General features: G+C 61.7%; 4 protein-coding genes and 1 long non-coding RNA gene across 7 annotated transcripts; 2 read left to right on the plus strand and 3 right to left on the minus strand.

The window, feature by feature from the left end:
• The first annotated feature begins 16 nt into the window (after positions 1-16).
• On the plus strand, positions 17-4,594 carry LOC120502907 (collagen alpha-1(I) chain-like). 2 transcript variants are annotated; one of them, XM_039710877.1, is made up of 2 exons: positions 17-1,870; positions 3,921-4,594. In XM_039710877.1, the coding sequence occupies exons 1-2, from the start codon at positions 868-870 to the stop codon at positions 4,445-4,447; spliced, it is 1,530 nt and encodes a 509-aa protein (XP_039566811.1). In that variant the 5' UTR covers positions 17-867; the 3' UTR covers positions 4,448-4,594. The 2 variants fall into 2 exon arrangements, with proteins under 2 accessions (XP_039566811.1, XP_039566812.1); XM_039710878.1 differs by having other exon boundaries at positions 21-1,864.
• A 535-nt stretch (positions 4,595-5,129) lies between these two features.
• SHISA4 (shisa family member 4) lies at positions 5,130-9,370 on the minus strand. The gene is made up of 5 exons (XM_039710879.1): positions 9,049-9,370; positions 7,913-8,084; positions 6,846-6,979; positions 5,616-5,798; positions 5,130-5,531 (listed from the first exon to the last, which is right to left on the minus strand). The coding sequence occupies exons 1-5, from the start codon at positions 9,119-9,121 to the stop codon at positions 5,485-5,487; spliced, it is 609 nt and encodes a 202-aa protein (XP_039566813.1). The 5' UTR covers positions 9,122-9,370; the 3' UTR covers positions 5,130-5,484.
• A 753-nt stretch (positions 9,371-10,123) lies between these two features.
• Positions 10,124-17,508, minus strand: INAVA (innate immunity activator). Of its 2 annotated transcripts, XM_039710876.1 has the most exons (8): positions 17,434-17,508; positions 16,788-16,847; positions 15,947-16,071; positions 15,749-15,868; positions 14,983-15,187; positions 13,086-13,488; positions 11,666-12,233; positions 10,124-10,459 (listed from the first exon to the last, which is right to left on the minus strand). In XM_039710876.1, the coding sequence occupies exons 2-8, from the start codon at positions 16,831-16,833 to the stop codon at positions 10,367-10,369; spliced, it is 1,560 nt and encodes a 519-aa protein (XP_039566810.1). In that variant the 5' UTR covers positions 16,834-16,847; positions 17,434-17,508; the 3' UTR covers positions 10,124-10,366. The 2 variants fall into 2 exon arrangements, with proteins under 2 accessions (XP_039566810.1, XP_039566809.1); XM_039710875.1 differs by lacking the exon at positions 17,434-17,508 and having other exon boundaries at positions 16,788-16,966.
• Positions 17,509-18,558: 1,050 nt separating this feature from the next.
• Positions 18,559-21,419, minus strand: LOC120502920. Its single transcript, XR_005627616.1, has 5 exons — positions 21,047-21,419; positions 20,832-20,953; positions 19,679-19,941; positions 19,464-19,581; positions 18,559-19,173 (listed from the first exon to the last, which is right to left on the minus strand). It is a non-coding gene; the product is annotated as an uncharacterized LOC120502920 (long non-coding RNA).
• A 970-nt stretch (positions 21,420-22,389) lies between these two features.
• Positions 22,390-24,568, plus strand: TMEM167B (transmembrane protein 167B). Its single transcript, XM_039710919.1, has 3 exons — positions 22,390-22,539; positions 23,108-23,239; positions 23,874-24,568. The coding sequence occupies exons 1-3, from the start codon at positions 22,530-22,532 to the stop codon at positions 23,954-23,956; spliced, it is 225 nt and encodes a 74-aa protein (XP_039566853.1). The 5' UTR covers positions 22,390-22,529; the 3' UTR covers positions 23,957-24,568.
• The last annotated feature ends 150 nt before the right edge of the window (positions 24,569-24,718 follow it).

Raw genomic sequence — 24,718 nt, forward strand, 5'->3', positions numbered from 1 at the left:
CCCCCCCCCCCATCCTTCCTGTCGTGACACCTTGATCACGATTTGTATGACTGTGGCCACTGCATCAGCAATAAAGCTCACCCAATGCTTCCCGTGCCTCTGGACAGGTCCATGCCCCCAAAGCCCAAACTGAGGCGCAGGGGGTGTCTGGGAATGGACTCAGCAATCTCAGCCAGGGGCAACTCTTCCCCCTCCCACACCCATAGCGCTCCCTGAACTGGGCACCTTGGGACCACCTGGACAACCCAGCCTGGGTGTCTCTAGTCACCCACCCAGAACCCCTGCAAATGGGGCACCCAGGACTCCCCGAATGGGACAGCCACACCCCCGAAAATGAGGCACCCTGCTGCTACTGGACACAGACAACCAGGCACCCAGAGCGATGCAGACTCCCCAAAACTCTGGAGTCATGAAGAATTGGACACCCCAGCACCACCTCATAATCATCTAAAACCCATTGAGTGCACCCAGAACTGGGAATCCTGGGGCTGCCCCAGGGTCACCCCGAACTCCAAGGTAATCCGGAGCTGGGTGCCTCAGGGTCACCCTAAAACTCCGGGGTGACCTCAAAACTGAGCGCCCCAAACCCCCGGGGTCACCCAGAACTGCTCTTCCCCCTGACACCACGGGGCCAGGGCCGTTTTGGGGATGCAGCAGCACACGGGCCTCCCCTGGGAGGCTCCCCCTGTTCCGGGACACCCACGTGCGTGGCTGAGAGGCGGCCCCCGGTACAGGTGAAACGCCGTTTTGGGGAGCATTTCTGCAGCCGCGCAGAGCCGTGGCCCCAGCGGGAGGAGCAGTATCCGCACCACGGCGTTCTCATGCCGCTTGCCCCCGCACTCCTGCCCCTTGGGGCGGTCCCTGCTAATGCGGGCACCGCGGGGCCATTGGGACATCCCACACCGAGCATCCGGCCGGCCCCGCGGTGAGAGCACTAGGGGCATCGCCCGAACACCGACGGTGTCACCTAGACCCACGGGGGGCCGGGGCGGGCCGGGGCAGTGCAGCTCCCGACGGGGAGGAAGCGGGGCCGCAGGGGGCGCCGTTAACGAACCGGAGACGCTGCTGTGCGCGGCGGGGCCGGCAGGGGGCGCCGTTAACAAACCGGAGGCGCTGCTGTGCGCGGCGGGGCCGGCAGGGGGCGCCGTTAACGCACCGGGGCCGCCGTTAACGAACCGGGGGCGGAGCGGCGCGCGCCGGGGCCGGCAGGGGGCACGGTGCAGCCCCGGCCCCGGCCGGTCCGTCCCGGATCCGGCAGCGGCAGCGCCCGACGGGGGCTGTTGGGGGTGTCCGGCTCCGCTGCCTCCGCTCGGTACCGGGGAAGCGGCGCAGAGCACACGGCTTCGGCGATGGACGGCGGGGCGGCGGCATGAGGCGGCGGAGGCGGCGGGGAGCATGGCGGCGGCGGGCGGCGGCGGGGCGCGGCGGGGGCTGCTGAAGCGGAAACCGAACTTCACGCTGCAGGAGCTGGAGGTGCTGATGAGCGAAGTGCTCCGGTACGAGCCGCTGCTGTTCGGCGCCGCCGCCGGTACCGTGAACGCGTACGAGAAGCAGAAGATCTGGTGGCGGATCACGCACAAGGTGAACGCCGCCGGCCGCCACCAGCGCGACATCGGCGAGGTGAAGAACCGCTGGCGGGGGCTACGCCGCCGCGCCGGGGACAAGATCAGCCGGCACCGGCTGGAGCGGCAGGGCCCGGCCGGCAGGGCCGCCGCCAGGAACGGGAACACCGGGAATAACGGGAGCAACGGGAACGGCGCGGCCGAGCCCGGCCCGGGGCCCGCCCCCGCCCCCGTCTGGGGTCCTCGCGGCGCCGCCGGAACCGAGCCTCCGATGCGCAGCGCCGAGGGCTCGGCACAGCACGGTGAATGTGCGGGCAGCGGCAGGGGGACGGGCCGGGGACGGAAGAGTGAAGAGACGTACATGGAGGACCAGGACTCGGACATGCGAAACCGGGACTAGGACGGGGGAGAGCGGGGCAGGGTCACGGGGATGCTGGGACCAGGTTGCAGGGGGACCTGCACACAGACCCTGGCACTGGGACCCGTACAGGTGTATGGTGGGACAGGGACATGAAGAACCAGGACACAGACATGGGAGACCGGGGCAAGGACTTGCTGGGTGACCGGGATGGGCATGGGGGATGAAATAGGGGCCACGGATGAGGTGGAATGGAACATCGAGAAATGGGTTTAGGAAGTGGGGACAAGTAACAGGTACATGGGGACGCTGGGACCAGGACACATGCATGGAGGAATTTCTCCCCAGTATCCCATCTAACCCTGGTCTCAAGAGAGACAAGGACCAGGACCAGAACATGCGGGACCAGGACATGGACATGGGAAACCAGGACACAGACACAGGGCCACTGGGACTTGGGGACTTGGGAGGAACAGGGACACAAGGGTACCAGGAAGTGAGGGGATCAGGATACAGGAGACCACAATAGTGACATGGAGATACTGTGACCAAGATGTGGGGGTCCAGGACACAGACATGGGGGACAGGGACTTGGATGCAAGAGAACTGAGACTGAAACAGGTCACTGGGACCAGGACAGGTGCATGCAGGGACACAGGAGACCAGGACCAGGGTGCGCAGGACAAGGAAAGGGACACAGCCAGACCAGAACACAGGGGCAGGTGCATGGAGAGATAGGGATGGGGACTCAGGGGACCTGGATCAGCACCTGGAGAACCAGGATACAGGGCATCAGTACAGGGGCATGAGGAACTGGAACAGGGACACAGAGGCACCTGGACCAGTACAGGGACATGGAGTAACCAGGACACAGGGGACCAGCACAGAAACGGTTCTGGGACAGGGACACATAAGACCAGGACCAAGAGCAGGGGATGAGGAGCAAGAAACTGGGAGCAGGACAAGTGTGCAGAGGGACACGGACAGGAACACAGGAGATTAAGGCCAGGACAGGGACACTGGAACCATGCCATGGAGGACAGGAACATGGATTCAGGGGACAGTGGCAGGGACATGGAGGATTGGGACAGGGACATGAGGGATATGACAGCATCCTAAGGCATCACTAGGCCTGGGAAGATACATGGAGGGACTGGGACACAGATCCAGGCAAACAGGGCAGGCATGTGAGGACTGGGACCAAGATGTGGGAAAAACGAGGACCAAGACACTGGGACCACTACAGGTGCATGGAGGGACTGAGGCAGGAACAGTGGGGCAGGGACACAGAGGGAACATAGAGTCAGGGCAAAGGGATATGAACATGGAATATTGGGACAGGTAACAGGGATGTGGGAGGACCAGGACAGGGACATAGGAGACAGGGAGAATAACAGGCTCACCTATACCAGGACAGAGGGGTACCAGGACCAGGACAAGCATATGGGTGACTGGGATTACGACAGGGACAAAAGGCACAAGGTACTGGGACCTGGACAGGGATAAGAAGAGGCTGGGAACAGGGCAAAGATGTGGTGGGCCTGGGACAGTGATATGGGGCAGGACCAAGACAGAGACAAGGAACATGCTGGTACTGGGACCAGAACAGGGACATGGGGGTTAGTGGGGTGAGAACTGTGAAATAGTGGTACCAGGACCAAACAGGGACATAGAGGTACCACATTCAGCACAGGGATATGTGTGCACTAGGGCAGGGACGTGGGAGTACCAGGATCATACAGGCACATGGGGACACCACATTCAGGATAGGCGTATGGGAGTACTGGGAACAGGAGAGGGACAGGGACAGGGGATGGGGTTGAACTGTCGTGAGGGACACGGGACTATGGAGATAGGTATAGGTGGAACCAGGACTGGGTGCAGGAGAGGGGATGTGGGAGCACAGGGATGGAGACAACAGGGTCTTTTACTTGGTCCGTGGGGCACTGGGGACACGGGAGATCCCTGCAGCTGTTCTGTGCTCCCCCTCCATCCCACAGGTGTCAAGGAGGAGCCAGTGAAGGAGGAGCCTGTGGAGGTGAAGACTGAGCCCTTCCACGGCCCTGCTGCCGACGGCGTTCCCGGCCGCGGCTCAGACTGTCGGCTGCCCCGCACCGGCATCTGCCCGCCCGACGAGCTGGGCGAGGGCTGGAGCCGGAGCCCCCCGCGCTCCGCACCCTCCGAACTCTCGCTCGGCGACCTACGCGGGCAGCAGGAGCCGCTGGGCTCCGACTTCCCGAGTCTGCTATTGGAGCAGGAGGCCGAGCAGCTCTGCGGCGCGGGAGAGGCGGGGCCCCCCGGGGCGGCGGGGCTGGACGGGACCCCCGAGTGCCCCCAGCTCAGCCTCGTGCAGTCCCATGAGCGGCTGGTGCAGGAGATGCGGGCGTTCCGCCGGGAATACGCCGAGAGCCGTCGGGAGACCACGGCGGTGCTGCGCGGCATCGCCCAGGCGCTGGGCGTGCTCAGTCGCAGCCTGGCCGAAATCCGTGACCTCTACCTCCGGGAGCGGGGGGTCCCCAAATCCTGAGCCTCCCACGCAGCTGGCTGTGTACACACACCCCTACCCCTCCCCCCAGAACCAACGTCGCTGCTTTTATTATTTTTTTTTATTATTTCTTTTCCTGTCCATCCCACTTCAATAAAACTCGGAGCTGCACCCCCACGGCTCCCCCCACTCAGACGGTTTTTGGGGATGATGCAGGGGGCTGGGAGATGGGACAGGGGTTTGTTCTTCCAGGCGGCTCTGCCTGGCTTTTCTCCTGGACTGATGGACTCTGGTCCCAAACTTAGCCAGCAGTGCTGGCAGGCAGGACTCCCACCAGGAACAACCATTGGGGTGACACACCACCCACCCTCCCCTGCTTATTCCTGTCCAGGGGAGGGGGCATGGATAGAGGAATTGTTCATGCACCCACAGTCCCAATCCCGGCACAGAATTTACTGTTTTCTCACCCAAAAGATTCTAGGGGTGGTTTCATGCCCCCGTTTTGAGTGAGGGGGGTTGGGTGGGCAGCAGCACTCCAGGCTGGCTTATCCAAGCAGCTGATTTGGTGGGAATTACCTGTCCCAACACAATTTTGGGATGGAGAAGTCTCGGGAGCAGAAGGGACAGAGGAATTTCATGTTCCCCTGTATTACAATTCACAGGAAGGGGGTGGGGGCATTGCCCTTTCTTTTTCCCCATTAGAGCCACCGAGACGACACCAGGCTGTGGGCACAAGACGTGGTTTAATGCCAACCCCAGAGGGAAGAGCCGGGGGTGAATCCGGGGTCGGTGTGCAGGGAGACAGCGATGCACGGCCCTCGGAGGACCCCCCCCGGGAACCCCTCCGCGGGTGCTTGGGGCCACTGGCACCCAGAGCCGGGGGAGCAGGCGCCCACAAAGGGCCCAGTGTGCGGCACAAGGGGCCGCCCTGTTCTGCTGGCACCGGATCACCTCAGGATGGCTGGGAAGAGCCCTGCCCAGCGCCAGCTAAGGCAGCTCCCCAGCACCAGGGGGGGGTCCCTGGGGTCCCCAGCCTGGCCCCGCTGGCCGGCGGCGGGTGTGGGGTTCCCCGCGGGGACTTATGCTCCAGGGTAGCTGGGCTGTGCCGGGACGTAGGGTGGTGGTGCTGTGGGGGGAGCAGATGGGGTGTCACCAGGCCACCAGGCCCCCCGAGGAATAGGGAGGGTCCCCATTCCACCCCCGTGCTCACCTGTGGGGTTGTAGACAGGGGGGCCGGAGGGGTACATGGGGTACTGAGCGGCAGGGCCAGGTGGGGGGTACATGGCCATGGGGGTGAAGCCAGGCTGGGGAGGTGTAGGGCCAACTTTGGGGTCCATGGGGAAGGGAGCTGGGGGAGCTGCGGAGTGGTAGCTGGACAAGGGAATTTCCGGGCCTGCAGGAGAGATTGGGGAGGTCTGTGGCACCCCAACTCAGGGACTCAAGGATGGTGCCTAAGAGTGGCGGTGGCCCTGGGGTTTGTAGCTACTGGGGTGTTATCCACACCCCCACCGCAGCGTCCAATTTTCCCCCCCACATCCCTTCAGGTCCCACCACCTCACCCGCCCGCCCCCCCACTCCACCGTGTACCTCAGGGCCTCTCCTTCTCCCCCATCCCTGCACCCTACCCCTCCTCCTACACCTTCATCCCTGCAGTCCACTCCCCCACCCTCCCAATCCCTCCCTTCATTCCAACAGCTCCCCTTCTTTTTGCCCCCCCCTCCCCCCACCATGAGAGGGACTTTTTTGCTCCCTCTCATCTCTCATCCGTTCAGCTTCCACCTTTCACCCCAACACTCCTGCACATCTCTAGCCCCACCCCCAGACCCCTTCTCCCTGTACCTACTGGATCCTGCAAACCCCCATCCCTGCAACTTCCCCCTTTCCATCCCCAGGCCTCCCTGCATTCCTTGAGGCCCCCTTAAAATCCCACCACCCTGTACCTCTGGAATCCTCCTGTAGCTCCCCCATCCCTGCTGCCCAACCCCTGCATTCCTCCAGGCCCCCCCTCCTTGCCTCTTCCCAAACCCCTCCACCCTCTACCTACAGGACCCTCCTGCACCTCCCACCCCTGTAGTCAACACACACACAACCCCAATTCCCACAGGCCGACCGTCCAGGCTCCCCCAGTCCCCCACCCCACTGGGGCACTTACAGCACCGTCATGCACTGAGCCTCCTCCTGCATCCCCCATTCTTGCATCCCCCATTCTTGCATCCTCCCATTACCCCAGCTCCTCTTAACCCTGCACCTCCTTACCTGCAGGACCCTCTTGATCCTCTCCCCTCCACACCCTGCATCCCCCATCCCTACAGCCCCCCACCAGACCCCCTTTCCCCCTGAAATCCTCTAGGCCCCCTCAACCCCACTCCACCTTCTTTTCCTACAGGACCCTCCTCCACTGGTCCTCCTGCACCCCCATCCCTGCCCCCCAGCCCCGCACCTTGCAGGGGGGTGCGGGAGTGCTGCCGGCGCTGGTACAAGTAGCAGCAGGAGCACATGAAGCAGCAGACGATGGTGGTGACGATGGCGATGAAAAGCACCACGGCTGAGGCGATGCCCGCGATGGTCTTGGGGCTGTGGGACCCCCATGTGTGGGGAGCAGGGCCTGGGGGGCACCCGGGGCACACACCCCCAGCCAGCACCCACTGATACTGCCCACTGCCCCGTGCCCAGCACCCAGTGACACTGCCCAGTGCCCAGAACCAATGCCCAGTGACACTGTCCAGCACTGCTATCAGCACCCAGTAGCAGTGACCACTGCCCAGCACCCAATAGCATTGCCCACCCAGTAGCAGTGCCCAGTTCCCAGTGCCAATGCACTGTACCAGTGCTCACTGCCCAGTGACCAGCATCCAGTAGCAGTAACCAGTGCCCAGCACCCAGTGTAAGTTTCCAGTACCAGCATCCAGCACCCAGTGTCAACACCCAGTACCAGTAGCCAGTACCCGATCCACAGCATCCATCCCCCAGTGTGCAGTGCCCAGTATCAGTGCACAGCAACCTGTGCCCAGTACCAGTGTCCAGCACCCAGAACCAATGCCAAGAGCCTGGCACCCAGTACCAGTACAAAGAGCACAGCACCTAGTAGGAATGCCCAGCACCTACTGCAAAGCACCAATGCCCAGTACCACTGCCCAGAGACCAACAACCCAGTACCAGTATCCAGCACCCAGTACCAGTGCCCAGTACCCAGCACTCAATGGCCAGCACCCAATGTTAGTGTCCAGCACCCAGAACCAACAGCCTGGCAACCCAGTAGCACTGCCCAGTGCCCAGTACCACTCCCCAGTGCTCAGAACCAGTGCACGGCATCTGCATTCAACACCCAGTACCAGTGCCCAGTACCCAATACCAGTGTCCAGCACCACTGCCCAGTGCAGAGCACACAACGATCAGCACCCAGTACAACTGCCTATCACCAGCACCCAGCACTAGTGCCCAGCACCCCGTCCCAGCACCCAGCCCACCCAGGAGAGCCCCCAACCCCATCAGCCCTGGCTGTGGCACCTGAAGGCAAGGCAGTGGCGCTGCTGGCGCTCGGTGAGCAGGCGCAGAGGGTCTCGGCAGCAGTACCGCTGATGGCATGTGCCGCAGCAGAAGGTGAAGAACTCGCAGTCGAAGCCAGGGTGCCATGACCCATTTCTGTCCACGTACCACAGGCAGTCTTCACCCCCGGCCACTGTGGACAGCCGCCCACCACCGGGGCCTTGGAGCACCTGGCCACCACCACCCTCAGGGGCATCAGCAGCACCCCATGCCCTTCCTCCCCCACATGAGCACAGCCTGTACCCCACTGTGTCCTATTCCCCTTGTACCCCGGTCCATCCCGCCCCATGGACCCACAGACTGTGCCCCTATGTACCCCCAAACCCCTGCTCTGCTCCATCCTGCCCCATATCCCTTAAAAGCCTGCTCCATTCTGCCCCTGTGTACCCCCATATCCTGCTCCGTCCCACTCCACTTCCTTCCAAACCCTGCCCCTATGTACCCCCATACCCTGTTCCATCCACCCCTACACCCTTGCAGATGCCACTCCATCCCACCCAGCCCTATGACCCCTACAGATTCCTCCAGATCTCCCCAGCTTCCCCTCCTTCCGCGTGCTCCAGTGGCACTTCCCACTCTATTTCTGTCCGAAGCCAGCTGTCTTCCCAGAAATAGCCGCGGGTGGAGGCCCGGGGATGGCCGAGGGGCCGGGGCAGTGGGCGGGCAGCCACGGAAACGGGCTTTGCGGGAATCTCGCATGGCATTATTCACACACGCCAAAATGGGATCACAGCAGTTCAGGGACAAGTGGGGAAACTGAGGCACGGGGTTCGTACATGGGAAGCCCCCAAATTCCTCGGGGCTGAGCATGCCGGCCCGGTTAGCCACCGGCTCCCTGCATGCTGTTCCCGGGGTCACTCCGAAAGCGGCAAATGGGAGGCGGGTTCGGGGGGAGTTGACACAGTGCCCAGGGGGACGCTTTGTTGCAAGCAAGCCCCGGTCAAAGGGGCTGTGTGTGGCACGACTCACAGTCACGGCTGGTGGCACTGAGTCCCTCCCACCCAGCGGGATCCCTGTGTCACAGATGGTGGCACGGTGTCCAGTCGCAGGGTGGCACCGGATCCACCGGCCCTCCCCGGTCCCCGTATGTCTCTTACCCATCGAGGCGGCCACGGCCACCAGCAGGGTCCCAGCCAGGGGCCAGCCGCTCCCGGGGCCGCCGGGCCCCATCCCGGGGCCGGGCCCGGTGTCCCCGCTCAGAGCTGCCCGGGACAAGGGCGGCGGCTGCGCGGCGGCACCGGGACCGGATCCGCTCCGGTGGCCGGTCCTGGTGCCGCCCGGTGCCGGTGCCGCGGGGCCGCTCCCTCTGCCGGTGTCTCCCGGTGGTCCGGTGCCGGTGCGGGGCGGCGCAGGCCCGCAGTGACGCCGCAGCCCGGCGGCGCTCGATTGCTGCCTGGTGACCCCCCCTCTCCCGTCCCCCCGGCGCCGCCTCCCGCGGCAGCCAGCGGCCCCCGCCCGCCCCCACCGGGAGGAGCGGCGCCGCCGGCCCCGGGCACTGGCAGGGCCGGGCGGGGATGCGGGGACCGGAGTGTCTTCCCTAGCACTGGCTCCACACCACTGCACCCCCCCGCAACCCTTATTTCCCCTCTTCTTGCACCCCATCCCTTCGCTCGTCCTTGCACCACTCCCGGCACTCCATCCCCTACATCAAATCCCTTCCCTACCCCCTGCTCCCCATCATTTCCCCTCCTGGCACCCCTTCTCCCACCTCATGCCACCCCTGCCCTCCTTATTTGCCTGCCCTGCACCCCATCCCTTCCCTGCACCCCATCACTTTGGTTCACAGCACCCTTTCTCCAACCCCATCCTTTCCCGGAACACCTTATTTCCCTCTCCCTGCACCCCATCCCTTTACCCATCCTTGCACCCCTCCCCTGCACCCTTCCTGCCCACCCTCCTGCACCCCAACCCCGCACCCTTCACCTTCATTCCATCCTTCCTTTCTACTCCATGCCCCTTTCCCAGCCTGGGTCACTGGGTGCCAGGGTTGCACAGCTGGATCGGGGGCACCCTCTTGCCACTGGGATCACCCCATTACTACCCCGAGAACAGCCAGACCCCAAATCCACTGAGTCCCACCCTGGCAATGCCAACGGGACTCAGGGATGGGGGATGTCAGAGGGGACATGGAGGTGACACATCCTGAGAGTGATGTATCCCAAAAACCACTTTTATTACAGACCAGAACCTCAATTCAGGGTCGTGGTGACACCAAGGTCACCACAAGCACTGGGGTCACAGTGTCCCTATCAGCACTGCAGTGCCAGCGAGGGAACATGGGGTGAGGGCCAGCCCCTGCCACCCCACTGTGGCTCCCTCCTGTGTCCCCATGCCGGGGTGGGGAGGCACGAGACGTCCCTGCCGCCCCTGGGCCAGCCAGGATGTGCCCCCACCTCGGGGTGAGGACATGAGCACTCACACTTGGGTGACAATCTCGCCGTTCTCAGGCATATAGACCTGCACGGGCACGCCGGCTGCTGAGCGTCGCAGCACCTGCACCGGGGGACCCTGGGGGAACAAAGACCCTGTGGGTGCTGGCATCCTACCTTGTTTGAGGGGCACCACTGGGGGCACATCCCGGCACCAGGGCTGGCTGGAGGAGCTGTGGGGGCATGGCCACAGGTCCTCACTTGCTCAGCCTGTGTCCCAGCTGTGCCACGGGTGCATTTGTCCCAGCGAGACTCCCAGGAGGAAAAGGGGAGCTGGCCACTGAAATGTCTGCAGGGATCCTTCCCTGCTCAAGGGCACCCCAGTGCCACCCCAGGGACATGAGTCCTGCTTGTGGGAACCTGGGTGTGACAGGAGGGACCCATATGGATCCTGACCTAGGGACCCCCCTGAAGTACTGGTCCTTCCCATGGGACTCTCATGGGATGCCAGTCTTGCCCCAGTAACCCCCTTAAGGTTCTGGAATTTCCTCTGGGATGCCAGTAGGGTCCTTGTCTTGCACTTGGGATCTTCAAGAGAAAGTAGGCACCTACATGGAACCCCAGTCCTGCTCCAGAGACACCCTTAAGGTCCTGACCCTATCCCAGGGACTTACATGGGACCCCAGTCCTGCTCCAGGGAGTCCTGGTTCTGCCCCTGGGACCTACACGGAACTCCAAACCTGCCCATGGGACCCACAGCAGGGTCTCATCTTGTCCTGAAGGACCTTAAAGACCTTACTTCTGTTCCCAAGAACATAAGACCCCATTCCTGGCTGTTAGACCTCCTCAGGAACCCAGTCCTGCCCCAGGGACCCCTGTGGGACCCAAATTCTTGTTTTGTGATTCCCTCAAGACCCTAATCTTCCCACTGGGACCCACTCAGGACACTGGTCCTGCCCCAGGAACTATCAGGGACCCTCCAGACCCAACCTATAGGACCTTGGACCTGCTCAGAGGACCTTCCCTCAGAGGGTCCCGATCCTGCCTCAAAGGATCTTAAAGGACCTTGATCCTCTCCTCAGGACCCTCCTGAGACCATTTTCCTGCCCCACGGTCTCTTCTGGAATCCCAGTCCTGTCCCAACAACCCTCAGAGGACCTCATGGACTCCCTCAGGACTTCACTCCTGCCCTAGAAATCCTCATGGGACCCCACCAGAGCCGCATGTCCCTACACTACCATGTAGTGTAGTGACTCATGCTTGCTGCTCATGCCACCTGCAGGACAGCACCCAGGGGGTCCCCTTTCTCCCACATGACCACTCCCAGCCAGACCCTGTGTCATACCTGAACCAGTGACAGGATTCCATGAGCAATGGGCATGTCCTTGGTGATCCCACCATGGGGTCTCTGGAAAGCCCCTTGCCGGTCGAGGGAGTGGGGCCGGGCACCCCTCAGCCGGGCGCGTTGGTGCCATGACTTGAGCTCCTCAGTGACGGCGGCCTTGGAGAGCCCCCGGGCCCCAGCGGGCGCGTAGTCTTTGAGTGAGGGTGTGCGCACAATGCGGCTGCGTGAGGGCACCAGGCGCTGGTACCGCAGTGGGGCCAGATCCTGCTCGTACAGGAAAGTCAGGGGGCCAGCAGGTGGCAGGAGCTGGAGGGCACCCCGTGGGTAGTAACCAGACTCAGCAAGGGGCAGCGGAACTGCAAAGGACATATCAGGGCTGCTGCTGCCCGGGGAGGTGGCGTGGGAGATGCTGGAGAGGTCGGAGATGCTGTCATCAGAGCCAGAGCGGCATGCAGGGCCAGAGGTCAGGATGCAGGAGGTGGGCACTGTGACTGTGTAGTAGGTGGGGCGCCGGCGGGGTGCGGCGCTGCGGCCCCGTGGCTCAGCTGGCTGCCAGCATGGGTCCACCCTGCAGGCAAGACACTGTGGCTGCAGGAGGACCCTTCCCCTCACCCTAAAGCCAGGGCAAGCCCTGGGAAAGGTGTACCCATGGGTGTGGGGAGTAGCCACCCTGCAGGGAGACATCTAGCCTCCTCCCATGGGATTAGCTCCAGCTTCCCTGTGGGGCAGTCTCCAGCCTCCTCCCAAGGGATCAGTTCATCCTCCCCATGGGGCTGACCTCCATAATCTCCATACAGTTACTTCAATCCTCTCCTCCACGGGATCACTTCCAACCTCCTCCTAATGGATTTCTGTCCATCCTCCCCACAAGGTTTTCTCCCACATCCCCGCTGAATTATCTTCATCCTCTCTCTGGGATTATCTCAATCCTCCCCATAATATTGTGTCCATGCTCCCAATGACCAGGGTCCATCATTTCCATGGGGTTAGTTCCATCTCCTCCATTCTCCCCATAAGATCTTCTCCATCCTCCCCATAGAGTTAGGTTCAGCCTTCCCTTGGTGTTCTCTCCATTATCTTTTCCATGGGATTATCTCCATCCTCCTCCCCATGGGTTTAGCTCCATTATCTCCATGAGGGTCTCTTCATCCTCTCCCACAGGATTACTCCCATCCTCCTTCCCACAGGGTTAGATCCATTTTACTGCCAGTGGGACTATCTCCATCCTTCCTATGGGATTATTTCCAACATCCTCCCCATGAACTGAACTCCATCATCTTCACAGGGTCATTCCCGTCCTCCTTCCCATGGACTGAGCTCCATCCTCCACATGGGATTATCTCCATCCCCCACTCCATGGGGTTATCTCCATCGTCCCTTGCAGAGGCCCTTGTCTATCCTCCCCATGCTCAGGACATACCTCAGAGATTGGGTCTGTCCCTGCCGTCCCGATGGCTCTGGGGTGCTGGGAGCACTGGAACCCGCCTGCCGGCACAGCACCAGGGTCCGGATGGGGACGAACCGGTAGGAAGGGTCCCCTGTCCTGGACACTGGGGAGCCTGCAGGGTCAGGGCTGCTGGGGGCCAAGGAGCTGGCAGGGGCAGCCATCAGGGACCCAAGACAGCACTGGGAGCTCTGGGTTTCCCCATCCTCAAGGTCGATGCTGGGATTTTTGGCCCTCTCGTAGGGTCTGTCCAGGCTGGTCTCCTGCCAGGGAATGGGGGGTGGCATCAGAAGCCCTGAATGCTCCTCCTCCTCCTTGGTGGGGTCCTTAGGAGATGGGGACCTCTGTGGGGTGGCAGGTCCTGGTGGCCGTGTGTCCTCTGCAGGAGAGATGGAGGGTTGGGATGGAGGGGACACAAAGAGAGAGTTGGGATGGAGGGAACAGGTGGTTGGTTGGTATGGAGGGGAGATATGGGGGGTTGGGATAGAAGGGACACAAAAGGGAATGGCATGGAGGGGACACATGGCAGTGGAATGGGTTGGAGGAGCCACAGGGAGAGTAGAGATAGAGGGGACACAGGAATGCTTGGAATGGAGGGAAGATACCAGGGGTCCCCCCTGGTCCCCACAGCCCCCTCACCCTCCTCCAGCAGGCCGGTGTCAAATATGGAGCTCTGATTGGAGGCACTGAGCTCTAAGGGGCAGGGCCCTGTGAGAACAGAGCTGGGGCCGCCTCCGGGTGCCAAAGCGCTCCCACGGCCCCGCCACCACCCAGCGCGTCCCCGCAGGCCTCCACTCCCCTCTCCCACACCACCTGTCCCAACACGCTCCGGGACGGCAGCGGTACCGGCCAGGCCGGCTCTGCTGAGCCGTGTGCAGTTCCCAGCCTGCCTGGGATGGGCAGGCTGGGGGCACCAACAGGGAAGGAGACGCCACACCATGGCTCTGGTCCTCAGAGGGGACAGGGATGGAGAGAATGGGGACCCCCTTGGATGGCCACCACTGGGATGGGGACATGGCAGCTGGGCCACAACCTGCCCCCCTTTGGGTGCAGGTGCTGAGGATGAGTGATTTGGGATAGTTATGGGGTGCAAGCAGCAAGTGTGAATTATTAGGGTGCTTTCAGAGAGGTGCAATTAATGGAAGTGAAGTACTGGGGTAGATTCAGTGGGGTACTGCTGGGGATGGTTTATCGGGGTACATGCACTGTGGATGGACTTTTGGGGTGCATTCAGGGGATACATATGCCAGGAATGGTTTATTCGGGATGCATGCACTGGGGACTGTGTTTTGGGGTGCACTCACAAGGGTACAACCACCAGAGATTAAGTACTGGGGTACCTTCAAAAGGGTGCATTGACTGTGAGAGTGTATCAAGGTGCATGTAGCAGGGATGGTCTCCCAGGGGGCATCCAAGGGGTATATTCAGCAGGGATGGAAATTGGGGTGCATTCATCAGAGGGTATTGGGGGGGTGCATTCATTGGGGGTGTAGAACCAAGTTGTATTCACACAGGATGGAAAGCTGGAGTGCATCCAAGGATCCAATACATCCATGCATTCCTATTTTTGTATTCACCATGAATGGGAATTTGGGGTGCATCCAGGGAGGTACATTCACCAGGCATGGGAACTGGGATGGGGTACACACATTGTGGATGGCATATTGGGAAGGGACACACAGGGGAACGGCAGAGGGGCACGCATCCAGAGGGGTGCATGCACTTGGGATGAAGGACTGGGCAGCATCCAGTGGGGTGCATTCACAGAGAAGGGGTAATTCAGATGCATTCCCCAGGAGCACCCAACCAAGCAGCACCGCATTCTGCCTCCCTGCTCTCCAGCATCTCCCCACCATGGGGCTCGGGGTCTCACCCTTGGCAGTACTGGTGTCCCGCTGCCCTGCCAGGAGCCGCCGCTGGCTCAGGACCTGTTCCAGATCCCGCAGCTTCTGCTCCTCCCGGAGTGCTGCCGTCTGCCGCCTCTTGCGCACCTGCCGGCCAATGTTCTCCTCGTGGCAGAGCCGGCGGGAGGCCTCGGCAATCTGCAGCTGCAGTGCCCGCTCCCGTTCCAGAGGGTCCTGCAGGGCGCAGGGGACATGCTCAGAAACACATCTCAACACTCCTGAGCCCTCCGTCATGCTTAACACCCCAACACCACCCATAGCACTTGGGATCCCAACCCCTCCCAGCATCTCATCTGAGACCCCAACACCCAGCACCCCTCTTGGAACCCAACACCACCCATCATGCTCAGGACCCCACCACTACCCATAACATATGGAACCCACCTCCTCCCGTAATTCTGGCACCCTGATACACCTAGGATGGCCCCACACCCATCACTTTGGCACCCCAACCCCACACATTATGTTTAGGACCCCATGATAACCCCATTAGCACCCTAACACCACCCATCATGCTTGAAAGCACCCCCCTGCTCCCTCACCTACAGCACTTGACACCCAACCACCACCAATGGGATGGGGATGGCAACATTTCCAGGTGACTCTCAGGCAGTTTCCACAGCAGAGGGAATGGGATGGGATGGGATGGGATGGGATGGGATGGGATGGGATGGGATGGGATGGGATGGGATGGGATGGGTCCCCACCACTGTTGCACCCCAGGGACTGCCTCACCACCCCATGCAGAATGGCGATCTCATCCAGCTTGAAGGCAGCCCCGATCCTGCGACGGACCTTGGGGGGCTTCTCGCCAGCTTTCAGGGGGTACTCGCAGGGCAGGGTCCCCGTCAGCTCCTAAGGATGGCACAGGGAAACTGAGCAGAGCCATGGCAGTATATGAAGGTGGGCAGGGGGTCCTCATGCCCTGCTCACCGCCTCACGCAGGCACAGCCGTCGCAGCTCCTGGATGCAGCCATCAAGCTGGGCCTCCAGTGCCTGCTGCTGCCGCTGCCCCACCTGCACCCGCTCCTTCGGTGGGGACACTGGGCTGTCAGGGCCTGGAACAGACACATGGATGTCTGGAGGGATGGGAGCACCCAGGTACCACCCTCCACCACCCCACAGCCTCCCTGCTTTAGTTTCCCTCCACCACAGGGACAGAAAAAAGCAGCCATGACCCTCCCAGCAGCACCCATGGGTACTCCAGCTACTCCAAAACAGCTGTGCCTCCCTTCCCCCACAGCAGCATCCGTGGGTGTACTGACTCCCGTGGAACACCTGTTTCCCCCACCCAGCAGCACCCATTGGTGTTCCAACCCCCCAGGGTATCCAGGAACCCCTCCCCCAGCAGCACCCATGGGTCCTCCAAATCCCCCAGCGTATGCATGAAATTCCCCCAGCAGCACCATGGGTGCTTCAGTCCCCCCCACCCCCCCGGGACACGTGTGACGTCCCTGCTGGGGGGTGGGAGCGGGGGCACAGGAGGAAAGTTTCAGTCTGACTCAGCCATCCCAAGCCAAACCCGTCTGAGTCAAATCCTGTCCACAGCACCCCCCCACTACACTTGGGGTGCCTCCCGAAACGCAGGGGAAGCCTCCATTCCTCCACCCCTTCATTTCCCCAAAGGTTTTTCCAGGCAGCTCGTGTCCCTAGTGTGTCCCCATGCACCGAAGTGCTCCATTCTCTGCCTGGGAAGGAGGGACACGTCTATCAGAGCACTCATGCGCGACAGGGGCACCCCAAAACCTCCCTCACCCCCAAACCCCCTTCTCACCCGAGTGCAGCATGATTCCGCTGTCCATGTCGCTCGCCTCCCCCATGCCGCGCCGAGAGCCTGCGGGCAACAGCGGGGACACAGTTCGTCCCCACGCCCCCAGCCGGGCTGCACTCATGGGTGCCTCCCACCCTGCACCCCTAAAATCTCTCACTGTCACCCCGGGCGTGCCGCGATGGCGGTGGAGGGGAGGCGAGGCTATGTTTGCTTTGCCTTCTTGTAGGTCCTACCATAAATAAAGGGTGCGGACTGCGCGAAGCGGGGGAGGGTGACACCCTCGAAGGGGTCAAAGGTGGTCAGGGTGCGGTGGGGGGGAGGGCCGAGGGGCCCCTCGCTCCCGCCCCAGCTGGTTTCGCTGGGCACCTCTCCCAGTTTTCCTTTCTTTTCCATCTGGGCTGGTGGCAGATCCTGGGGTGGGGCGACCGCCGGCCTCGGAAAAGGGGGTCCCCAGCACCCCAAGACTCCCAAACTCTTGGAGAGGGAGTGAAAGGGGCGCAGTGGGACGGGGGAGAGGGGGTTCACACCGCTTTTCCAGCGCCGTCGCCTGGCCATGCCTCAGTTTCCCCAGACCGCTCCGCGTCGCACTGGGCGGCCAGAGGCAGGACGGAGGCCCCGGGGATCCCGGCGGGGTGGGAGAATCCCTTACCTGAGCCCGCCGCCGCTGCCGGCTCTGCTGCGCCGGGGCACGGACGGGTCTGGGCTTGAGCGGAGGGAGGAGCAGGGTGAGCAACACCTGCCCCAGTCCCCGCCCCGCTGGACGGCCCTGCAGCGGCTGCACCGCACGGCGCTGCGTGGGACGGAATGGCACTGTGCGGCATGGCACAGCTGTGGCACGGCATGGTACAGTACAGATGTGTCACAGCATGGCCTGGCACACCACAGCAGGGGGTGCTGCAGTTCGCTGTGGTGTGGCACCGCAGCCCAGCACAGCCTAGCACGGTGCTTGCAGGAGGCTCCATCCCTAGTGCCATGTAGGCATAGGCCAAGCACAAGAACCACTGTCCCCGTCCTGGCACTGGCTGTGCACAGCAGTACAGTGCCAGGATGGTGCCACCAATGTCCCAGGATGGTGCCAAGGCTCTCCCAGGCCATAAGACGATGTTGCCGCAGTGACTGTGGCCCCTCTGAGCTGGATTGGAGTGAGTTGGGCACGTCCTGCATTGCTACACCTGGCAGGGTGGGGAAGCATCCTCATGGGACGGGGCTAGACAGGATGGGGTGAGAAGGCAGGGTGCAGACAGGGAGATTCAGGGGGTGGGCAAGATACAGTCAGGGGATGCAGGGAGCAGGAACGGAGCAGGCAAGGAGTGCAGAGAGCAGTCTAGGGTGCAGATTCCGCAGAACAATGGTCTGTTCCCTGCCTTGGTGCCCAGGGTGGTGCTGTCAGCCTGGTGCTGTTGGTATGAGACCTATTCAAACCAGTGTCTCTTCCTCCCTCCCAGTGCCTCCCAGCTGCAGGTGGAAAGGGCAGAGGTGAAACACATTTAACTGTGGAAATGGAAAAAAAACACTAGGAGAAGACACAGAAGAAAGGAGAAGGAGTCTGAAGGAGTAAGGAAAGCTCAGTGTCACCAGGGGATGGCTGAAGGCCTTGGATGGACACCAACTGCAGTTGGGCTACTGGCACCACTGGTAAAATGAGCCAGTGGCCACCATGATCACCCTCCATCCCCACAATGCACCACTAGCCCAAGGCAATGCCACCCCTTCCCAGTCTCTGTCTCATTTCCATCAAGAAAACCAGATAAAAGACTTTATTTGGTTGTTTTCTGGTTCATGGAGTCAGGGCAGGTACAGGTCTGAGGGAGAGTGTTGCCTGCATCCCCCATATCACCCCTGGCACTGCCCTGGTGTTACCACCTCCTTCCTACCCTGGCATCCTGGTTGTCACCAGCATGGGGACACCAAGGCTCCAGTACTCACCCCCAACCACAAGCTCACTCAGAATGACAGTGCCGCGTGCTGTTCCCAGTGCCAGGATGTGCTGGGGACAGGGGCAGCCCAGTGTGTGCCAGGGGGCTCAGGGAGCTCTGCTGGGCTGTCTTTGGCTTACATGTGCCAGGCACCTGCCTCTGCCAGCTTCATGTTCTGCAGGCTGTCCCATACCTGCAGGAACTTGGGATGAGGGTCCAGCTCTGGCCCAGCCAGCTCTCGCTCAGGCTGCAGGAGGGGCAGCCATGAGGCCTGGTTGGGATTCCCTCAGCCCCCCCCATGACCTGATTGTCTCCTGACACAGGTGTTCCCTCAGCTGTTACCATGACCTGGTCACTGATGGTCATCCCTTGACCCGTGTCCACCCTGTTCAGCTTCCTTCGGCCACTCCTCAAGTTCCCTGAACATTACTCAGCTGAACTGCTCCAACAGCCCGATCAGCACTTGGCTGTCCCTAGGGAAGGAAGTGGATACATGGCTGGATGGACATGTGGATGGATGGATGGATGGATGGATGGATGGATGGATGGATGGATGGATGGATGGATGGATGGATGGAAGGAAGTTGGATGGAGGGATGGATTCATGGGTACATGGATGGATGATGGATGGATTCATGCACATATGTATGGATACATGGGTGGATGAATGGATGGAAGACAGCGAGGTGAAGGCAGGAGAACTGGCCTGGATACAGGGATGGAGGCTGGGACAGACAGACAAGGACAAATGGACATCACAGACCTCCTCAAGTCTGTGGTGGCGCTTCCTCAGCTGCTGCTCCAGGTCAGATGGGGGTCCCTGCAGCTCCTCCCACAGGGGACTCAGCCACCAGCTCTCCAGCATCTTCTGGAGCTTGGCCCTGTGCCAGGGCAAGATCCCCCTGTAGTGATGGACAGGCTTCAACCAGCCACCACACCCAGACACGCAGCTGGAGACAGGCCCATTCCCATGCCCACCTGCTGTGGCTGAAGAGTAGCTCCTAGTGCAGGTCCTGGTGGCTACGAGACTCCTGTATCAGGTTTGGCACCTTCTTAGGCTGAATAATGCTCCTGTGGCCATCAGGGGCCATGTCCAAGGTGAGAACATCACTCCTGTCATCTTCTTGAGATGTAGGGGATCAGCAGGGGATGGGAGCACCAGGGTATGAGTCACCAGAAGCATGGAGTCACCAGTGGGAAAGGGTCATCGGGGATGGGGTCACCACAATGAGTGGCACAACCTGGGACAGAGTCACCAGGGAATGGGGAGGAGGCACATGCCAGTACAGGGTGAGATCCTGGACACCAGCCCCTGTGTCCCACAGCCTCTGTGGTCTTGTGGCGACACAGCCTGGAGTCCTCATATGCTGCTCCCAGCACCCTCAGGGTCCCTGTTTGCAAGTGTCCCTGTCCCAGGCCACCCTGTGGTCTCAGCCACCCCATATCTTCCCATCACTTCTTAGGGTTCTCATAATCCCTGGAGTATGCACCACCCATCAGGTGCCCATCACCTCTCAGGTCCCCACTGTCCCCTGGGGTTCTCATTGTCCCTGAGGTCCCCATCCCCCCTGGGGTGTTCACTATCCCTCAAGGTCCTCATTACTTCTTGGGGTCCCTGTCACCTTCAGGGTCCCTATTGTTCCTGGGATCTCCCTCACTCCAAGGTCCCCATCACCCCTGGTGTCCTGTTGTCCCTGTGTCCCCTTCACCCTTGGAGTTCCCCACACCACTGGGGTCCCCGTCAGTCCAGGTGTCACCAGTGTACTTGTTTGTCCTCATAATCTTCAAGTCCTCAATGTCCCTGGGATCCCCATCACCCCTGGGGTGTTAATGATCCCTCAGGGTCCTCATTACTCCTTGAAGTCTCTATTGCCTTCAATATCCCCATTGTCCCTGTGTTCCCCGTTGCTCCTGAGGACCCCAGGTTCCCGTCACTCTTGGGATTCCACCACCCCCTAGTCCCCATAACATCCAGGTTCCCATTGTCCCTGTGTCTCCACTACGCCTGGCATCCCCGTTGTCCTTGGGGTACCCATCACGCCCCATCCCCATTCTCCTGGGTCCCACAGCCCCATGCCCTAGTGCCAGCACCCGCCCAGCACTGTGCTGCTCCTCGAGGCTTTGTTGTCACCTGGCAAAGCTGTCACTAGTGGAGACCCCGATGTCCCTCCTGCTGGGAGCTGTGGCTGGCCATGGTGGCTGGGCGCAAGGGAGAAGGGGGAGAATGGATATTCTCCACGTTAGCTCTGGAACCTAAGGAGGGAGAGGGGTCCTGGGGCTGAACACCAGAGGACAGGCACTGGAGTCTGCTGGGAGCACAGGGAACACTGGGAGCACCAGACTCACTTGGGGAGCACTAGGTTGACTGAGGGCACTGTGATCACTGGGAACATTGGGAGCACCGGGTGCAGTAGGAGCACAGGGTTTGCTGGGAGCACTGGCACTGCTGAGGGCACTGGGGGCACTGGGAACACTGGAAGACTTAGGTTTGCTGGGGGCCCTGGGAATACTGGGAGCACTCGGGGCTGCTGGGGGCACCAGGACCACTGTGGGGACATTGGGGCCACTGGAGGCACTGGGAACACTGGGGGTTGTGGGAACACTGGGACAACTTGGGGCAGTGGGGTCTGTTGGGGGCACTGGAAACACAGGGACCACTGAGAACCCTGGGGGTTGCTGTGAGCTCTGGGGTGCTTGATGAGGAGCACCAGTGTGAACACAATGATGTTGGGTGCACTGGGACCACTGGATTATGTGGGTTACTGTGGGAGCTGAGGGTTACTGGAGAAACTGGGCTGGGGACTGGATGCACTGGGTGTTATAGGAGATAGAAGGAGTTACTGGGTCCACCGGGGGTCACTTGGGAGACTTATGGGGGATACTGGGATGGGGATTGGGTGGCACATGATGTTACTGGGAACGACTGGGATACTGGAGGCACTGGGGTTTACTGAGGGACCTGGGGTTACTGGGGAGGACTGGCAATTACTGGAAGAGCTGGGATGGGGACTGGGTGCTTGGAGAGGGGGCCTTAGGGCTAGACTGGGAGTTACAGGGGAACCTGGGGGTCAGATTGTACTGGGGGGTTACTGGGATGACTGGAACTCACTGAGGACTGGAATGGAGACTGGTTACACTTGGGTGGTACTGGGATACTGGGAGGACTGAGGGTTGCTGGGGGTGCTGGTGGGTTACTGGGTCGCTGCGATGGGGACTGGTTGCACTGGGGAGTACTGGGAGGACTGGGGCTTGCTGGGGGCTGGGATGAGCACTGGGGGCTGGAGGGTTATGGGGAGATTGCAAGTTGCTGGGAAATCCGGGGCTCACTGGGGTGTGGTTGCATTGGGGGGTTACGGGGAGGACTGAATGGGGACTGGGTGCACTGTGGGATACTGGGGATACTGAGGGGTCACTGGGGGACTGAGATGGGGACTGGTCACACACGGCTGAGCGCGCAGGCAGCTGCTGCAGAGGCCAGGCGCTATCAGCGCTCGGGTTTACTGGTGCTGCGGGCGGGGACCGGGCCATACCGGGGCTGCGGGCGGGGACCGGACCATACTGGTGCTGCGGGCGGGGACCGGGCCATACCGGGGCTGCGGGCGGGGACCGGACCATACTGGTGCTGCTGGAGGGGACTGGGCCATACTGGGGCTGCTGGAGGGGACTGGGCCATACCGGGGCTGCACACGCACCTCCCTTCATAGGCGCTCGATTGAGGCCGCCTGCTCCTCAGGATCCGCGTCGGGCGGGTCGGCGCTCGGCTGGCCGCGCCTGTCGCCCGCTTCCGCTGTCGCGTTGGCGCCGCGGGGCCCGGGGGTGCGGGGCCGCCATGACCAACGGTGGGGACGGGGGGGCCTGGGGTCAGGGGTACCGAGGGGGCCTGGGGAGAACCGGGGGCCCGCATAACCAATGCTGGGAACCGGGGAACGAGGGGTTGTGGGCGGACGGGAGGGTCCTGGGGCGACCATGACTGGTGGTGGGAACTGGGGAATGGAGGGGCCGGAGATTCCGGGCGGGCCCGGGGCCTCAGGGACCATGGGGGGAAGGGGTTCCGGGGGATTTTCGGGGCTCCGACGGCGGGGGGCCTGATGGGGCACCATGGGGAGAGCACTCAGGTGCCGGCAGGCGGCGGGGGAGGTGGGGTTGATGTGGGGGAGGTACTAAGAGCTTTTGGGAGGTGACTGGGAGCCTGTGTCCCTTTGGGAGCGGGGTGCTGGCAGTGCCGAGTGCCGTCGGTGGATACTGGATGGTCTGTGTCCCTTTTCGGGGGGATCCCGGGAAGTCTGCGTCCCCTCACAAGGGCAGAGATGGGAAGTTGTTCACACGGAGTGTGGGAGTCTCCTTGGAGGGGGGTTGGGCAGGGTCCCGGGGTGCCCCCTGACCCCTCCCCGGCCTCCCTCCCCGCAGTTTACTCCCTGGACGGGCTCCTGGTGTTCGGGCTGCTGCTGGTTTGCACTTGTGCGTACCTGCGGAAGGTGCCCCGGCTGCGCACCTGGCTCCTGTCCGAGCGCAGGGGCGTCTGGGGAGTCTGCCACAAGGGTGAGGGGCACTGGGGACACTGGGGAATGGCGCGGGGATGCTGGGAACGCCGGGATGGGAGCACTTGGGACACTGGGGTGCAGGATGGGGATACTGGGAACACCGGGATGGGAGCACTTGGGACACTGGGGTATAGGATGGGAATGCTGGGAACACTGGGATGGGAGCACTTGGGACACTGGGGTGCAGGATGGGGATGCTGGGAACACCGGGATGGGAGCACTTGGGACACTGGGGTATAGGATGGGAATGCTGGGAACACTGGGATGGGAGCACTTGGGACACTGGGGTGCAGGATGGGGATGCTGGGAACACTGGGATGGGGACACTTGGGACACTGGGGTACAGGATGGGAATGCTGGGAACACTGGGATGGGGACACTTGGGACACTGGGGTACAGGATGGGAATGCTGGGAACACTGGGGTCGGATCTAGGACAGAAGCATTGAGTCCAGGATGGGGACACAGAGATGTGGGATGAGGATTTTGGGGTCTGGGATAGGAACACAGGGGCTGGGAATGGGAACAGTGGAGTTTGGGATGGGAACATGGCGTCTGGGATGGGCTCACAGGGATTCAGGATGGATCTGGGATGGGGACATGGGGCCTCACCCCATCCTGTCCCACCTGCAGCTGCTGTGATTGGGACCCGCCTGCACGTGGCTGTGTCCATGTCCTGTCTTCTCATGGCCTTCTACGTCCTTGTGGGAAAGTGACCACATGGGGACCTGGTGGTAACCTGAGAGAGACCTGGGACTGACCAGAGATCCTGTGACTGATTCCAAAGACCCTAGTATGGACCAGAGACCCTGATACTGACCCCAGTGTCCCAGTACCAGCCAGAGACCCCATTGCTGACCCTGGAGACCCTGGTACTGATCCTGGAGACCCTGGTACTGACCCTGAACCACCCCCGGTCCTGCTCTTGGCAGCAACCTGGATCCTGCGTGTGGTGACCCAGGGACCATCATGGCCCATCACCCTCCTTGAGCCCACCAAGCGCAACTGTGAGGGTCAACAGGGCACCTTTAGACTGTTGGAAAAGGATTTTCTGTGAATTCTGTAGAGAAGTGGGTGAAGGGATCTCCAGGAGTGGGAGACCAGCTCTGCCCTGTAAGCCCCTTCTTTTGATGCTGAGTGGGGTCCTAGTGAGATCATGGCAGGCTCTGGGGGCCGGACAGGATCCCCCCTGATCCATGGGGTCTTCCTGTGCCCCTACAGCATGGAGGGCCCTCAGGGGGGTCTCCTTCTGCAGTGGGGCTTGATGACCCCTCCCGGTTGTAAATACTGGACTACCATGTGCAAATAAAGTGGGGGTTCCTCTGTGACACTGCTGGCCTGGGGGTCCTGTGGGGCTGGTGCCCTTCTTGGGGGTCCTGTAGTGTGGGCTGAAGGTCCGTTGGGTGTGTGTGAGGAGGTCCTTGGAGGCTGCCTGCCATGGGGTGGAGGGCTCCCATAGTTATGGGGTCCTGGGCTGG

This window comes from Passer montanus, unplaced genomic scaffold, assembly GCF_014805655.1.
Source record: "Passer montanus isolate IOZ18808 unplaced genomic scaffold, ASM1480565v1 scaffold237, whole genome shotgun sequence".
Classification (NCBI taxonomy): domain Eukaryota; kingdom Metazoa; phylum Chordata; class Aves; order Passeriformes; family Passeridae; genus Passer; species Passer montanus.

Bases quoted from the DNA above. Each gene is read 5' to 3' on its own strand.
- LOC120502907 (XM_039710877.1), top strand. From the start codon at position 868: ATGCGGGCACCGCGGGGCCATTGGGACATCCCACACCGAGCATCCGGC. The intron at 1,871-3,920 runs GTGCGGGCAGCG...TCCATCCCACAG, and splicing joins CTCGGCACAGCACGGTGAAT to GTGTCAAGGAGGAGCCAGTG.
- SHISA4 (XM_039710879.1), bottom strand. From the start codon at position 9,121: ATGGGGCCCGGCGGCCCCGGGAGCGGCTGGCCCCTGGCTGGGACCCTG. The intron at 5,799-6,845 runs GTGCGGGGCTGG...TCTCTCCTGCAG, and splicing joins CTCCCGCACCCCCCTGCAAG to GCCCGGAAATTCCCTTGTCC. The intron at 5,532-5,615 runs GTGAGCACGGGG...CTCCCCCCACAG, and splicing joins CCCTGTCTACAACCCCACAG to CACCACCACCCTACGTCCCG.
- INAVA (XM_039710875.1), bottom strand. From the start codon at position 16,905: ATGAGTGCAGCCCGGCTGGGGGCGTGGGGACGAACTGTGTCCCCGCTG. The intron at 15,869-15,946 runs GTGAGCAGGGCA...TGCCATCCTTAG, and splicing joins GGCTGTGCCTGCGTGAGGCG to GAGCTGACGGGGACCCTGCC. The intron at 10,460-11,665 runs GTATGACACAGG...TTGTTCCCCCAG, and splicing joins GAATCCTGTCACTGGTTCAG to GGTCCCCCGGTGCAGGTGCT.
- TMEM167B (XM_039710919.1), top strand. The intron at 23,240-23,873 runs GTGAGGGGCACT...TCCCACCTGCAG, and splicing joins CTGGGGAGTCTGCCACAAGG to CTGCTGTGATTGGGACCCGC.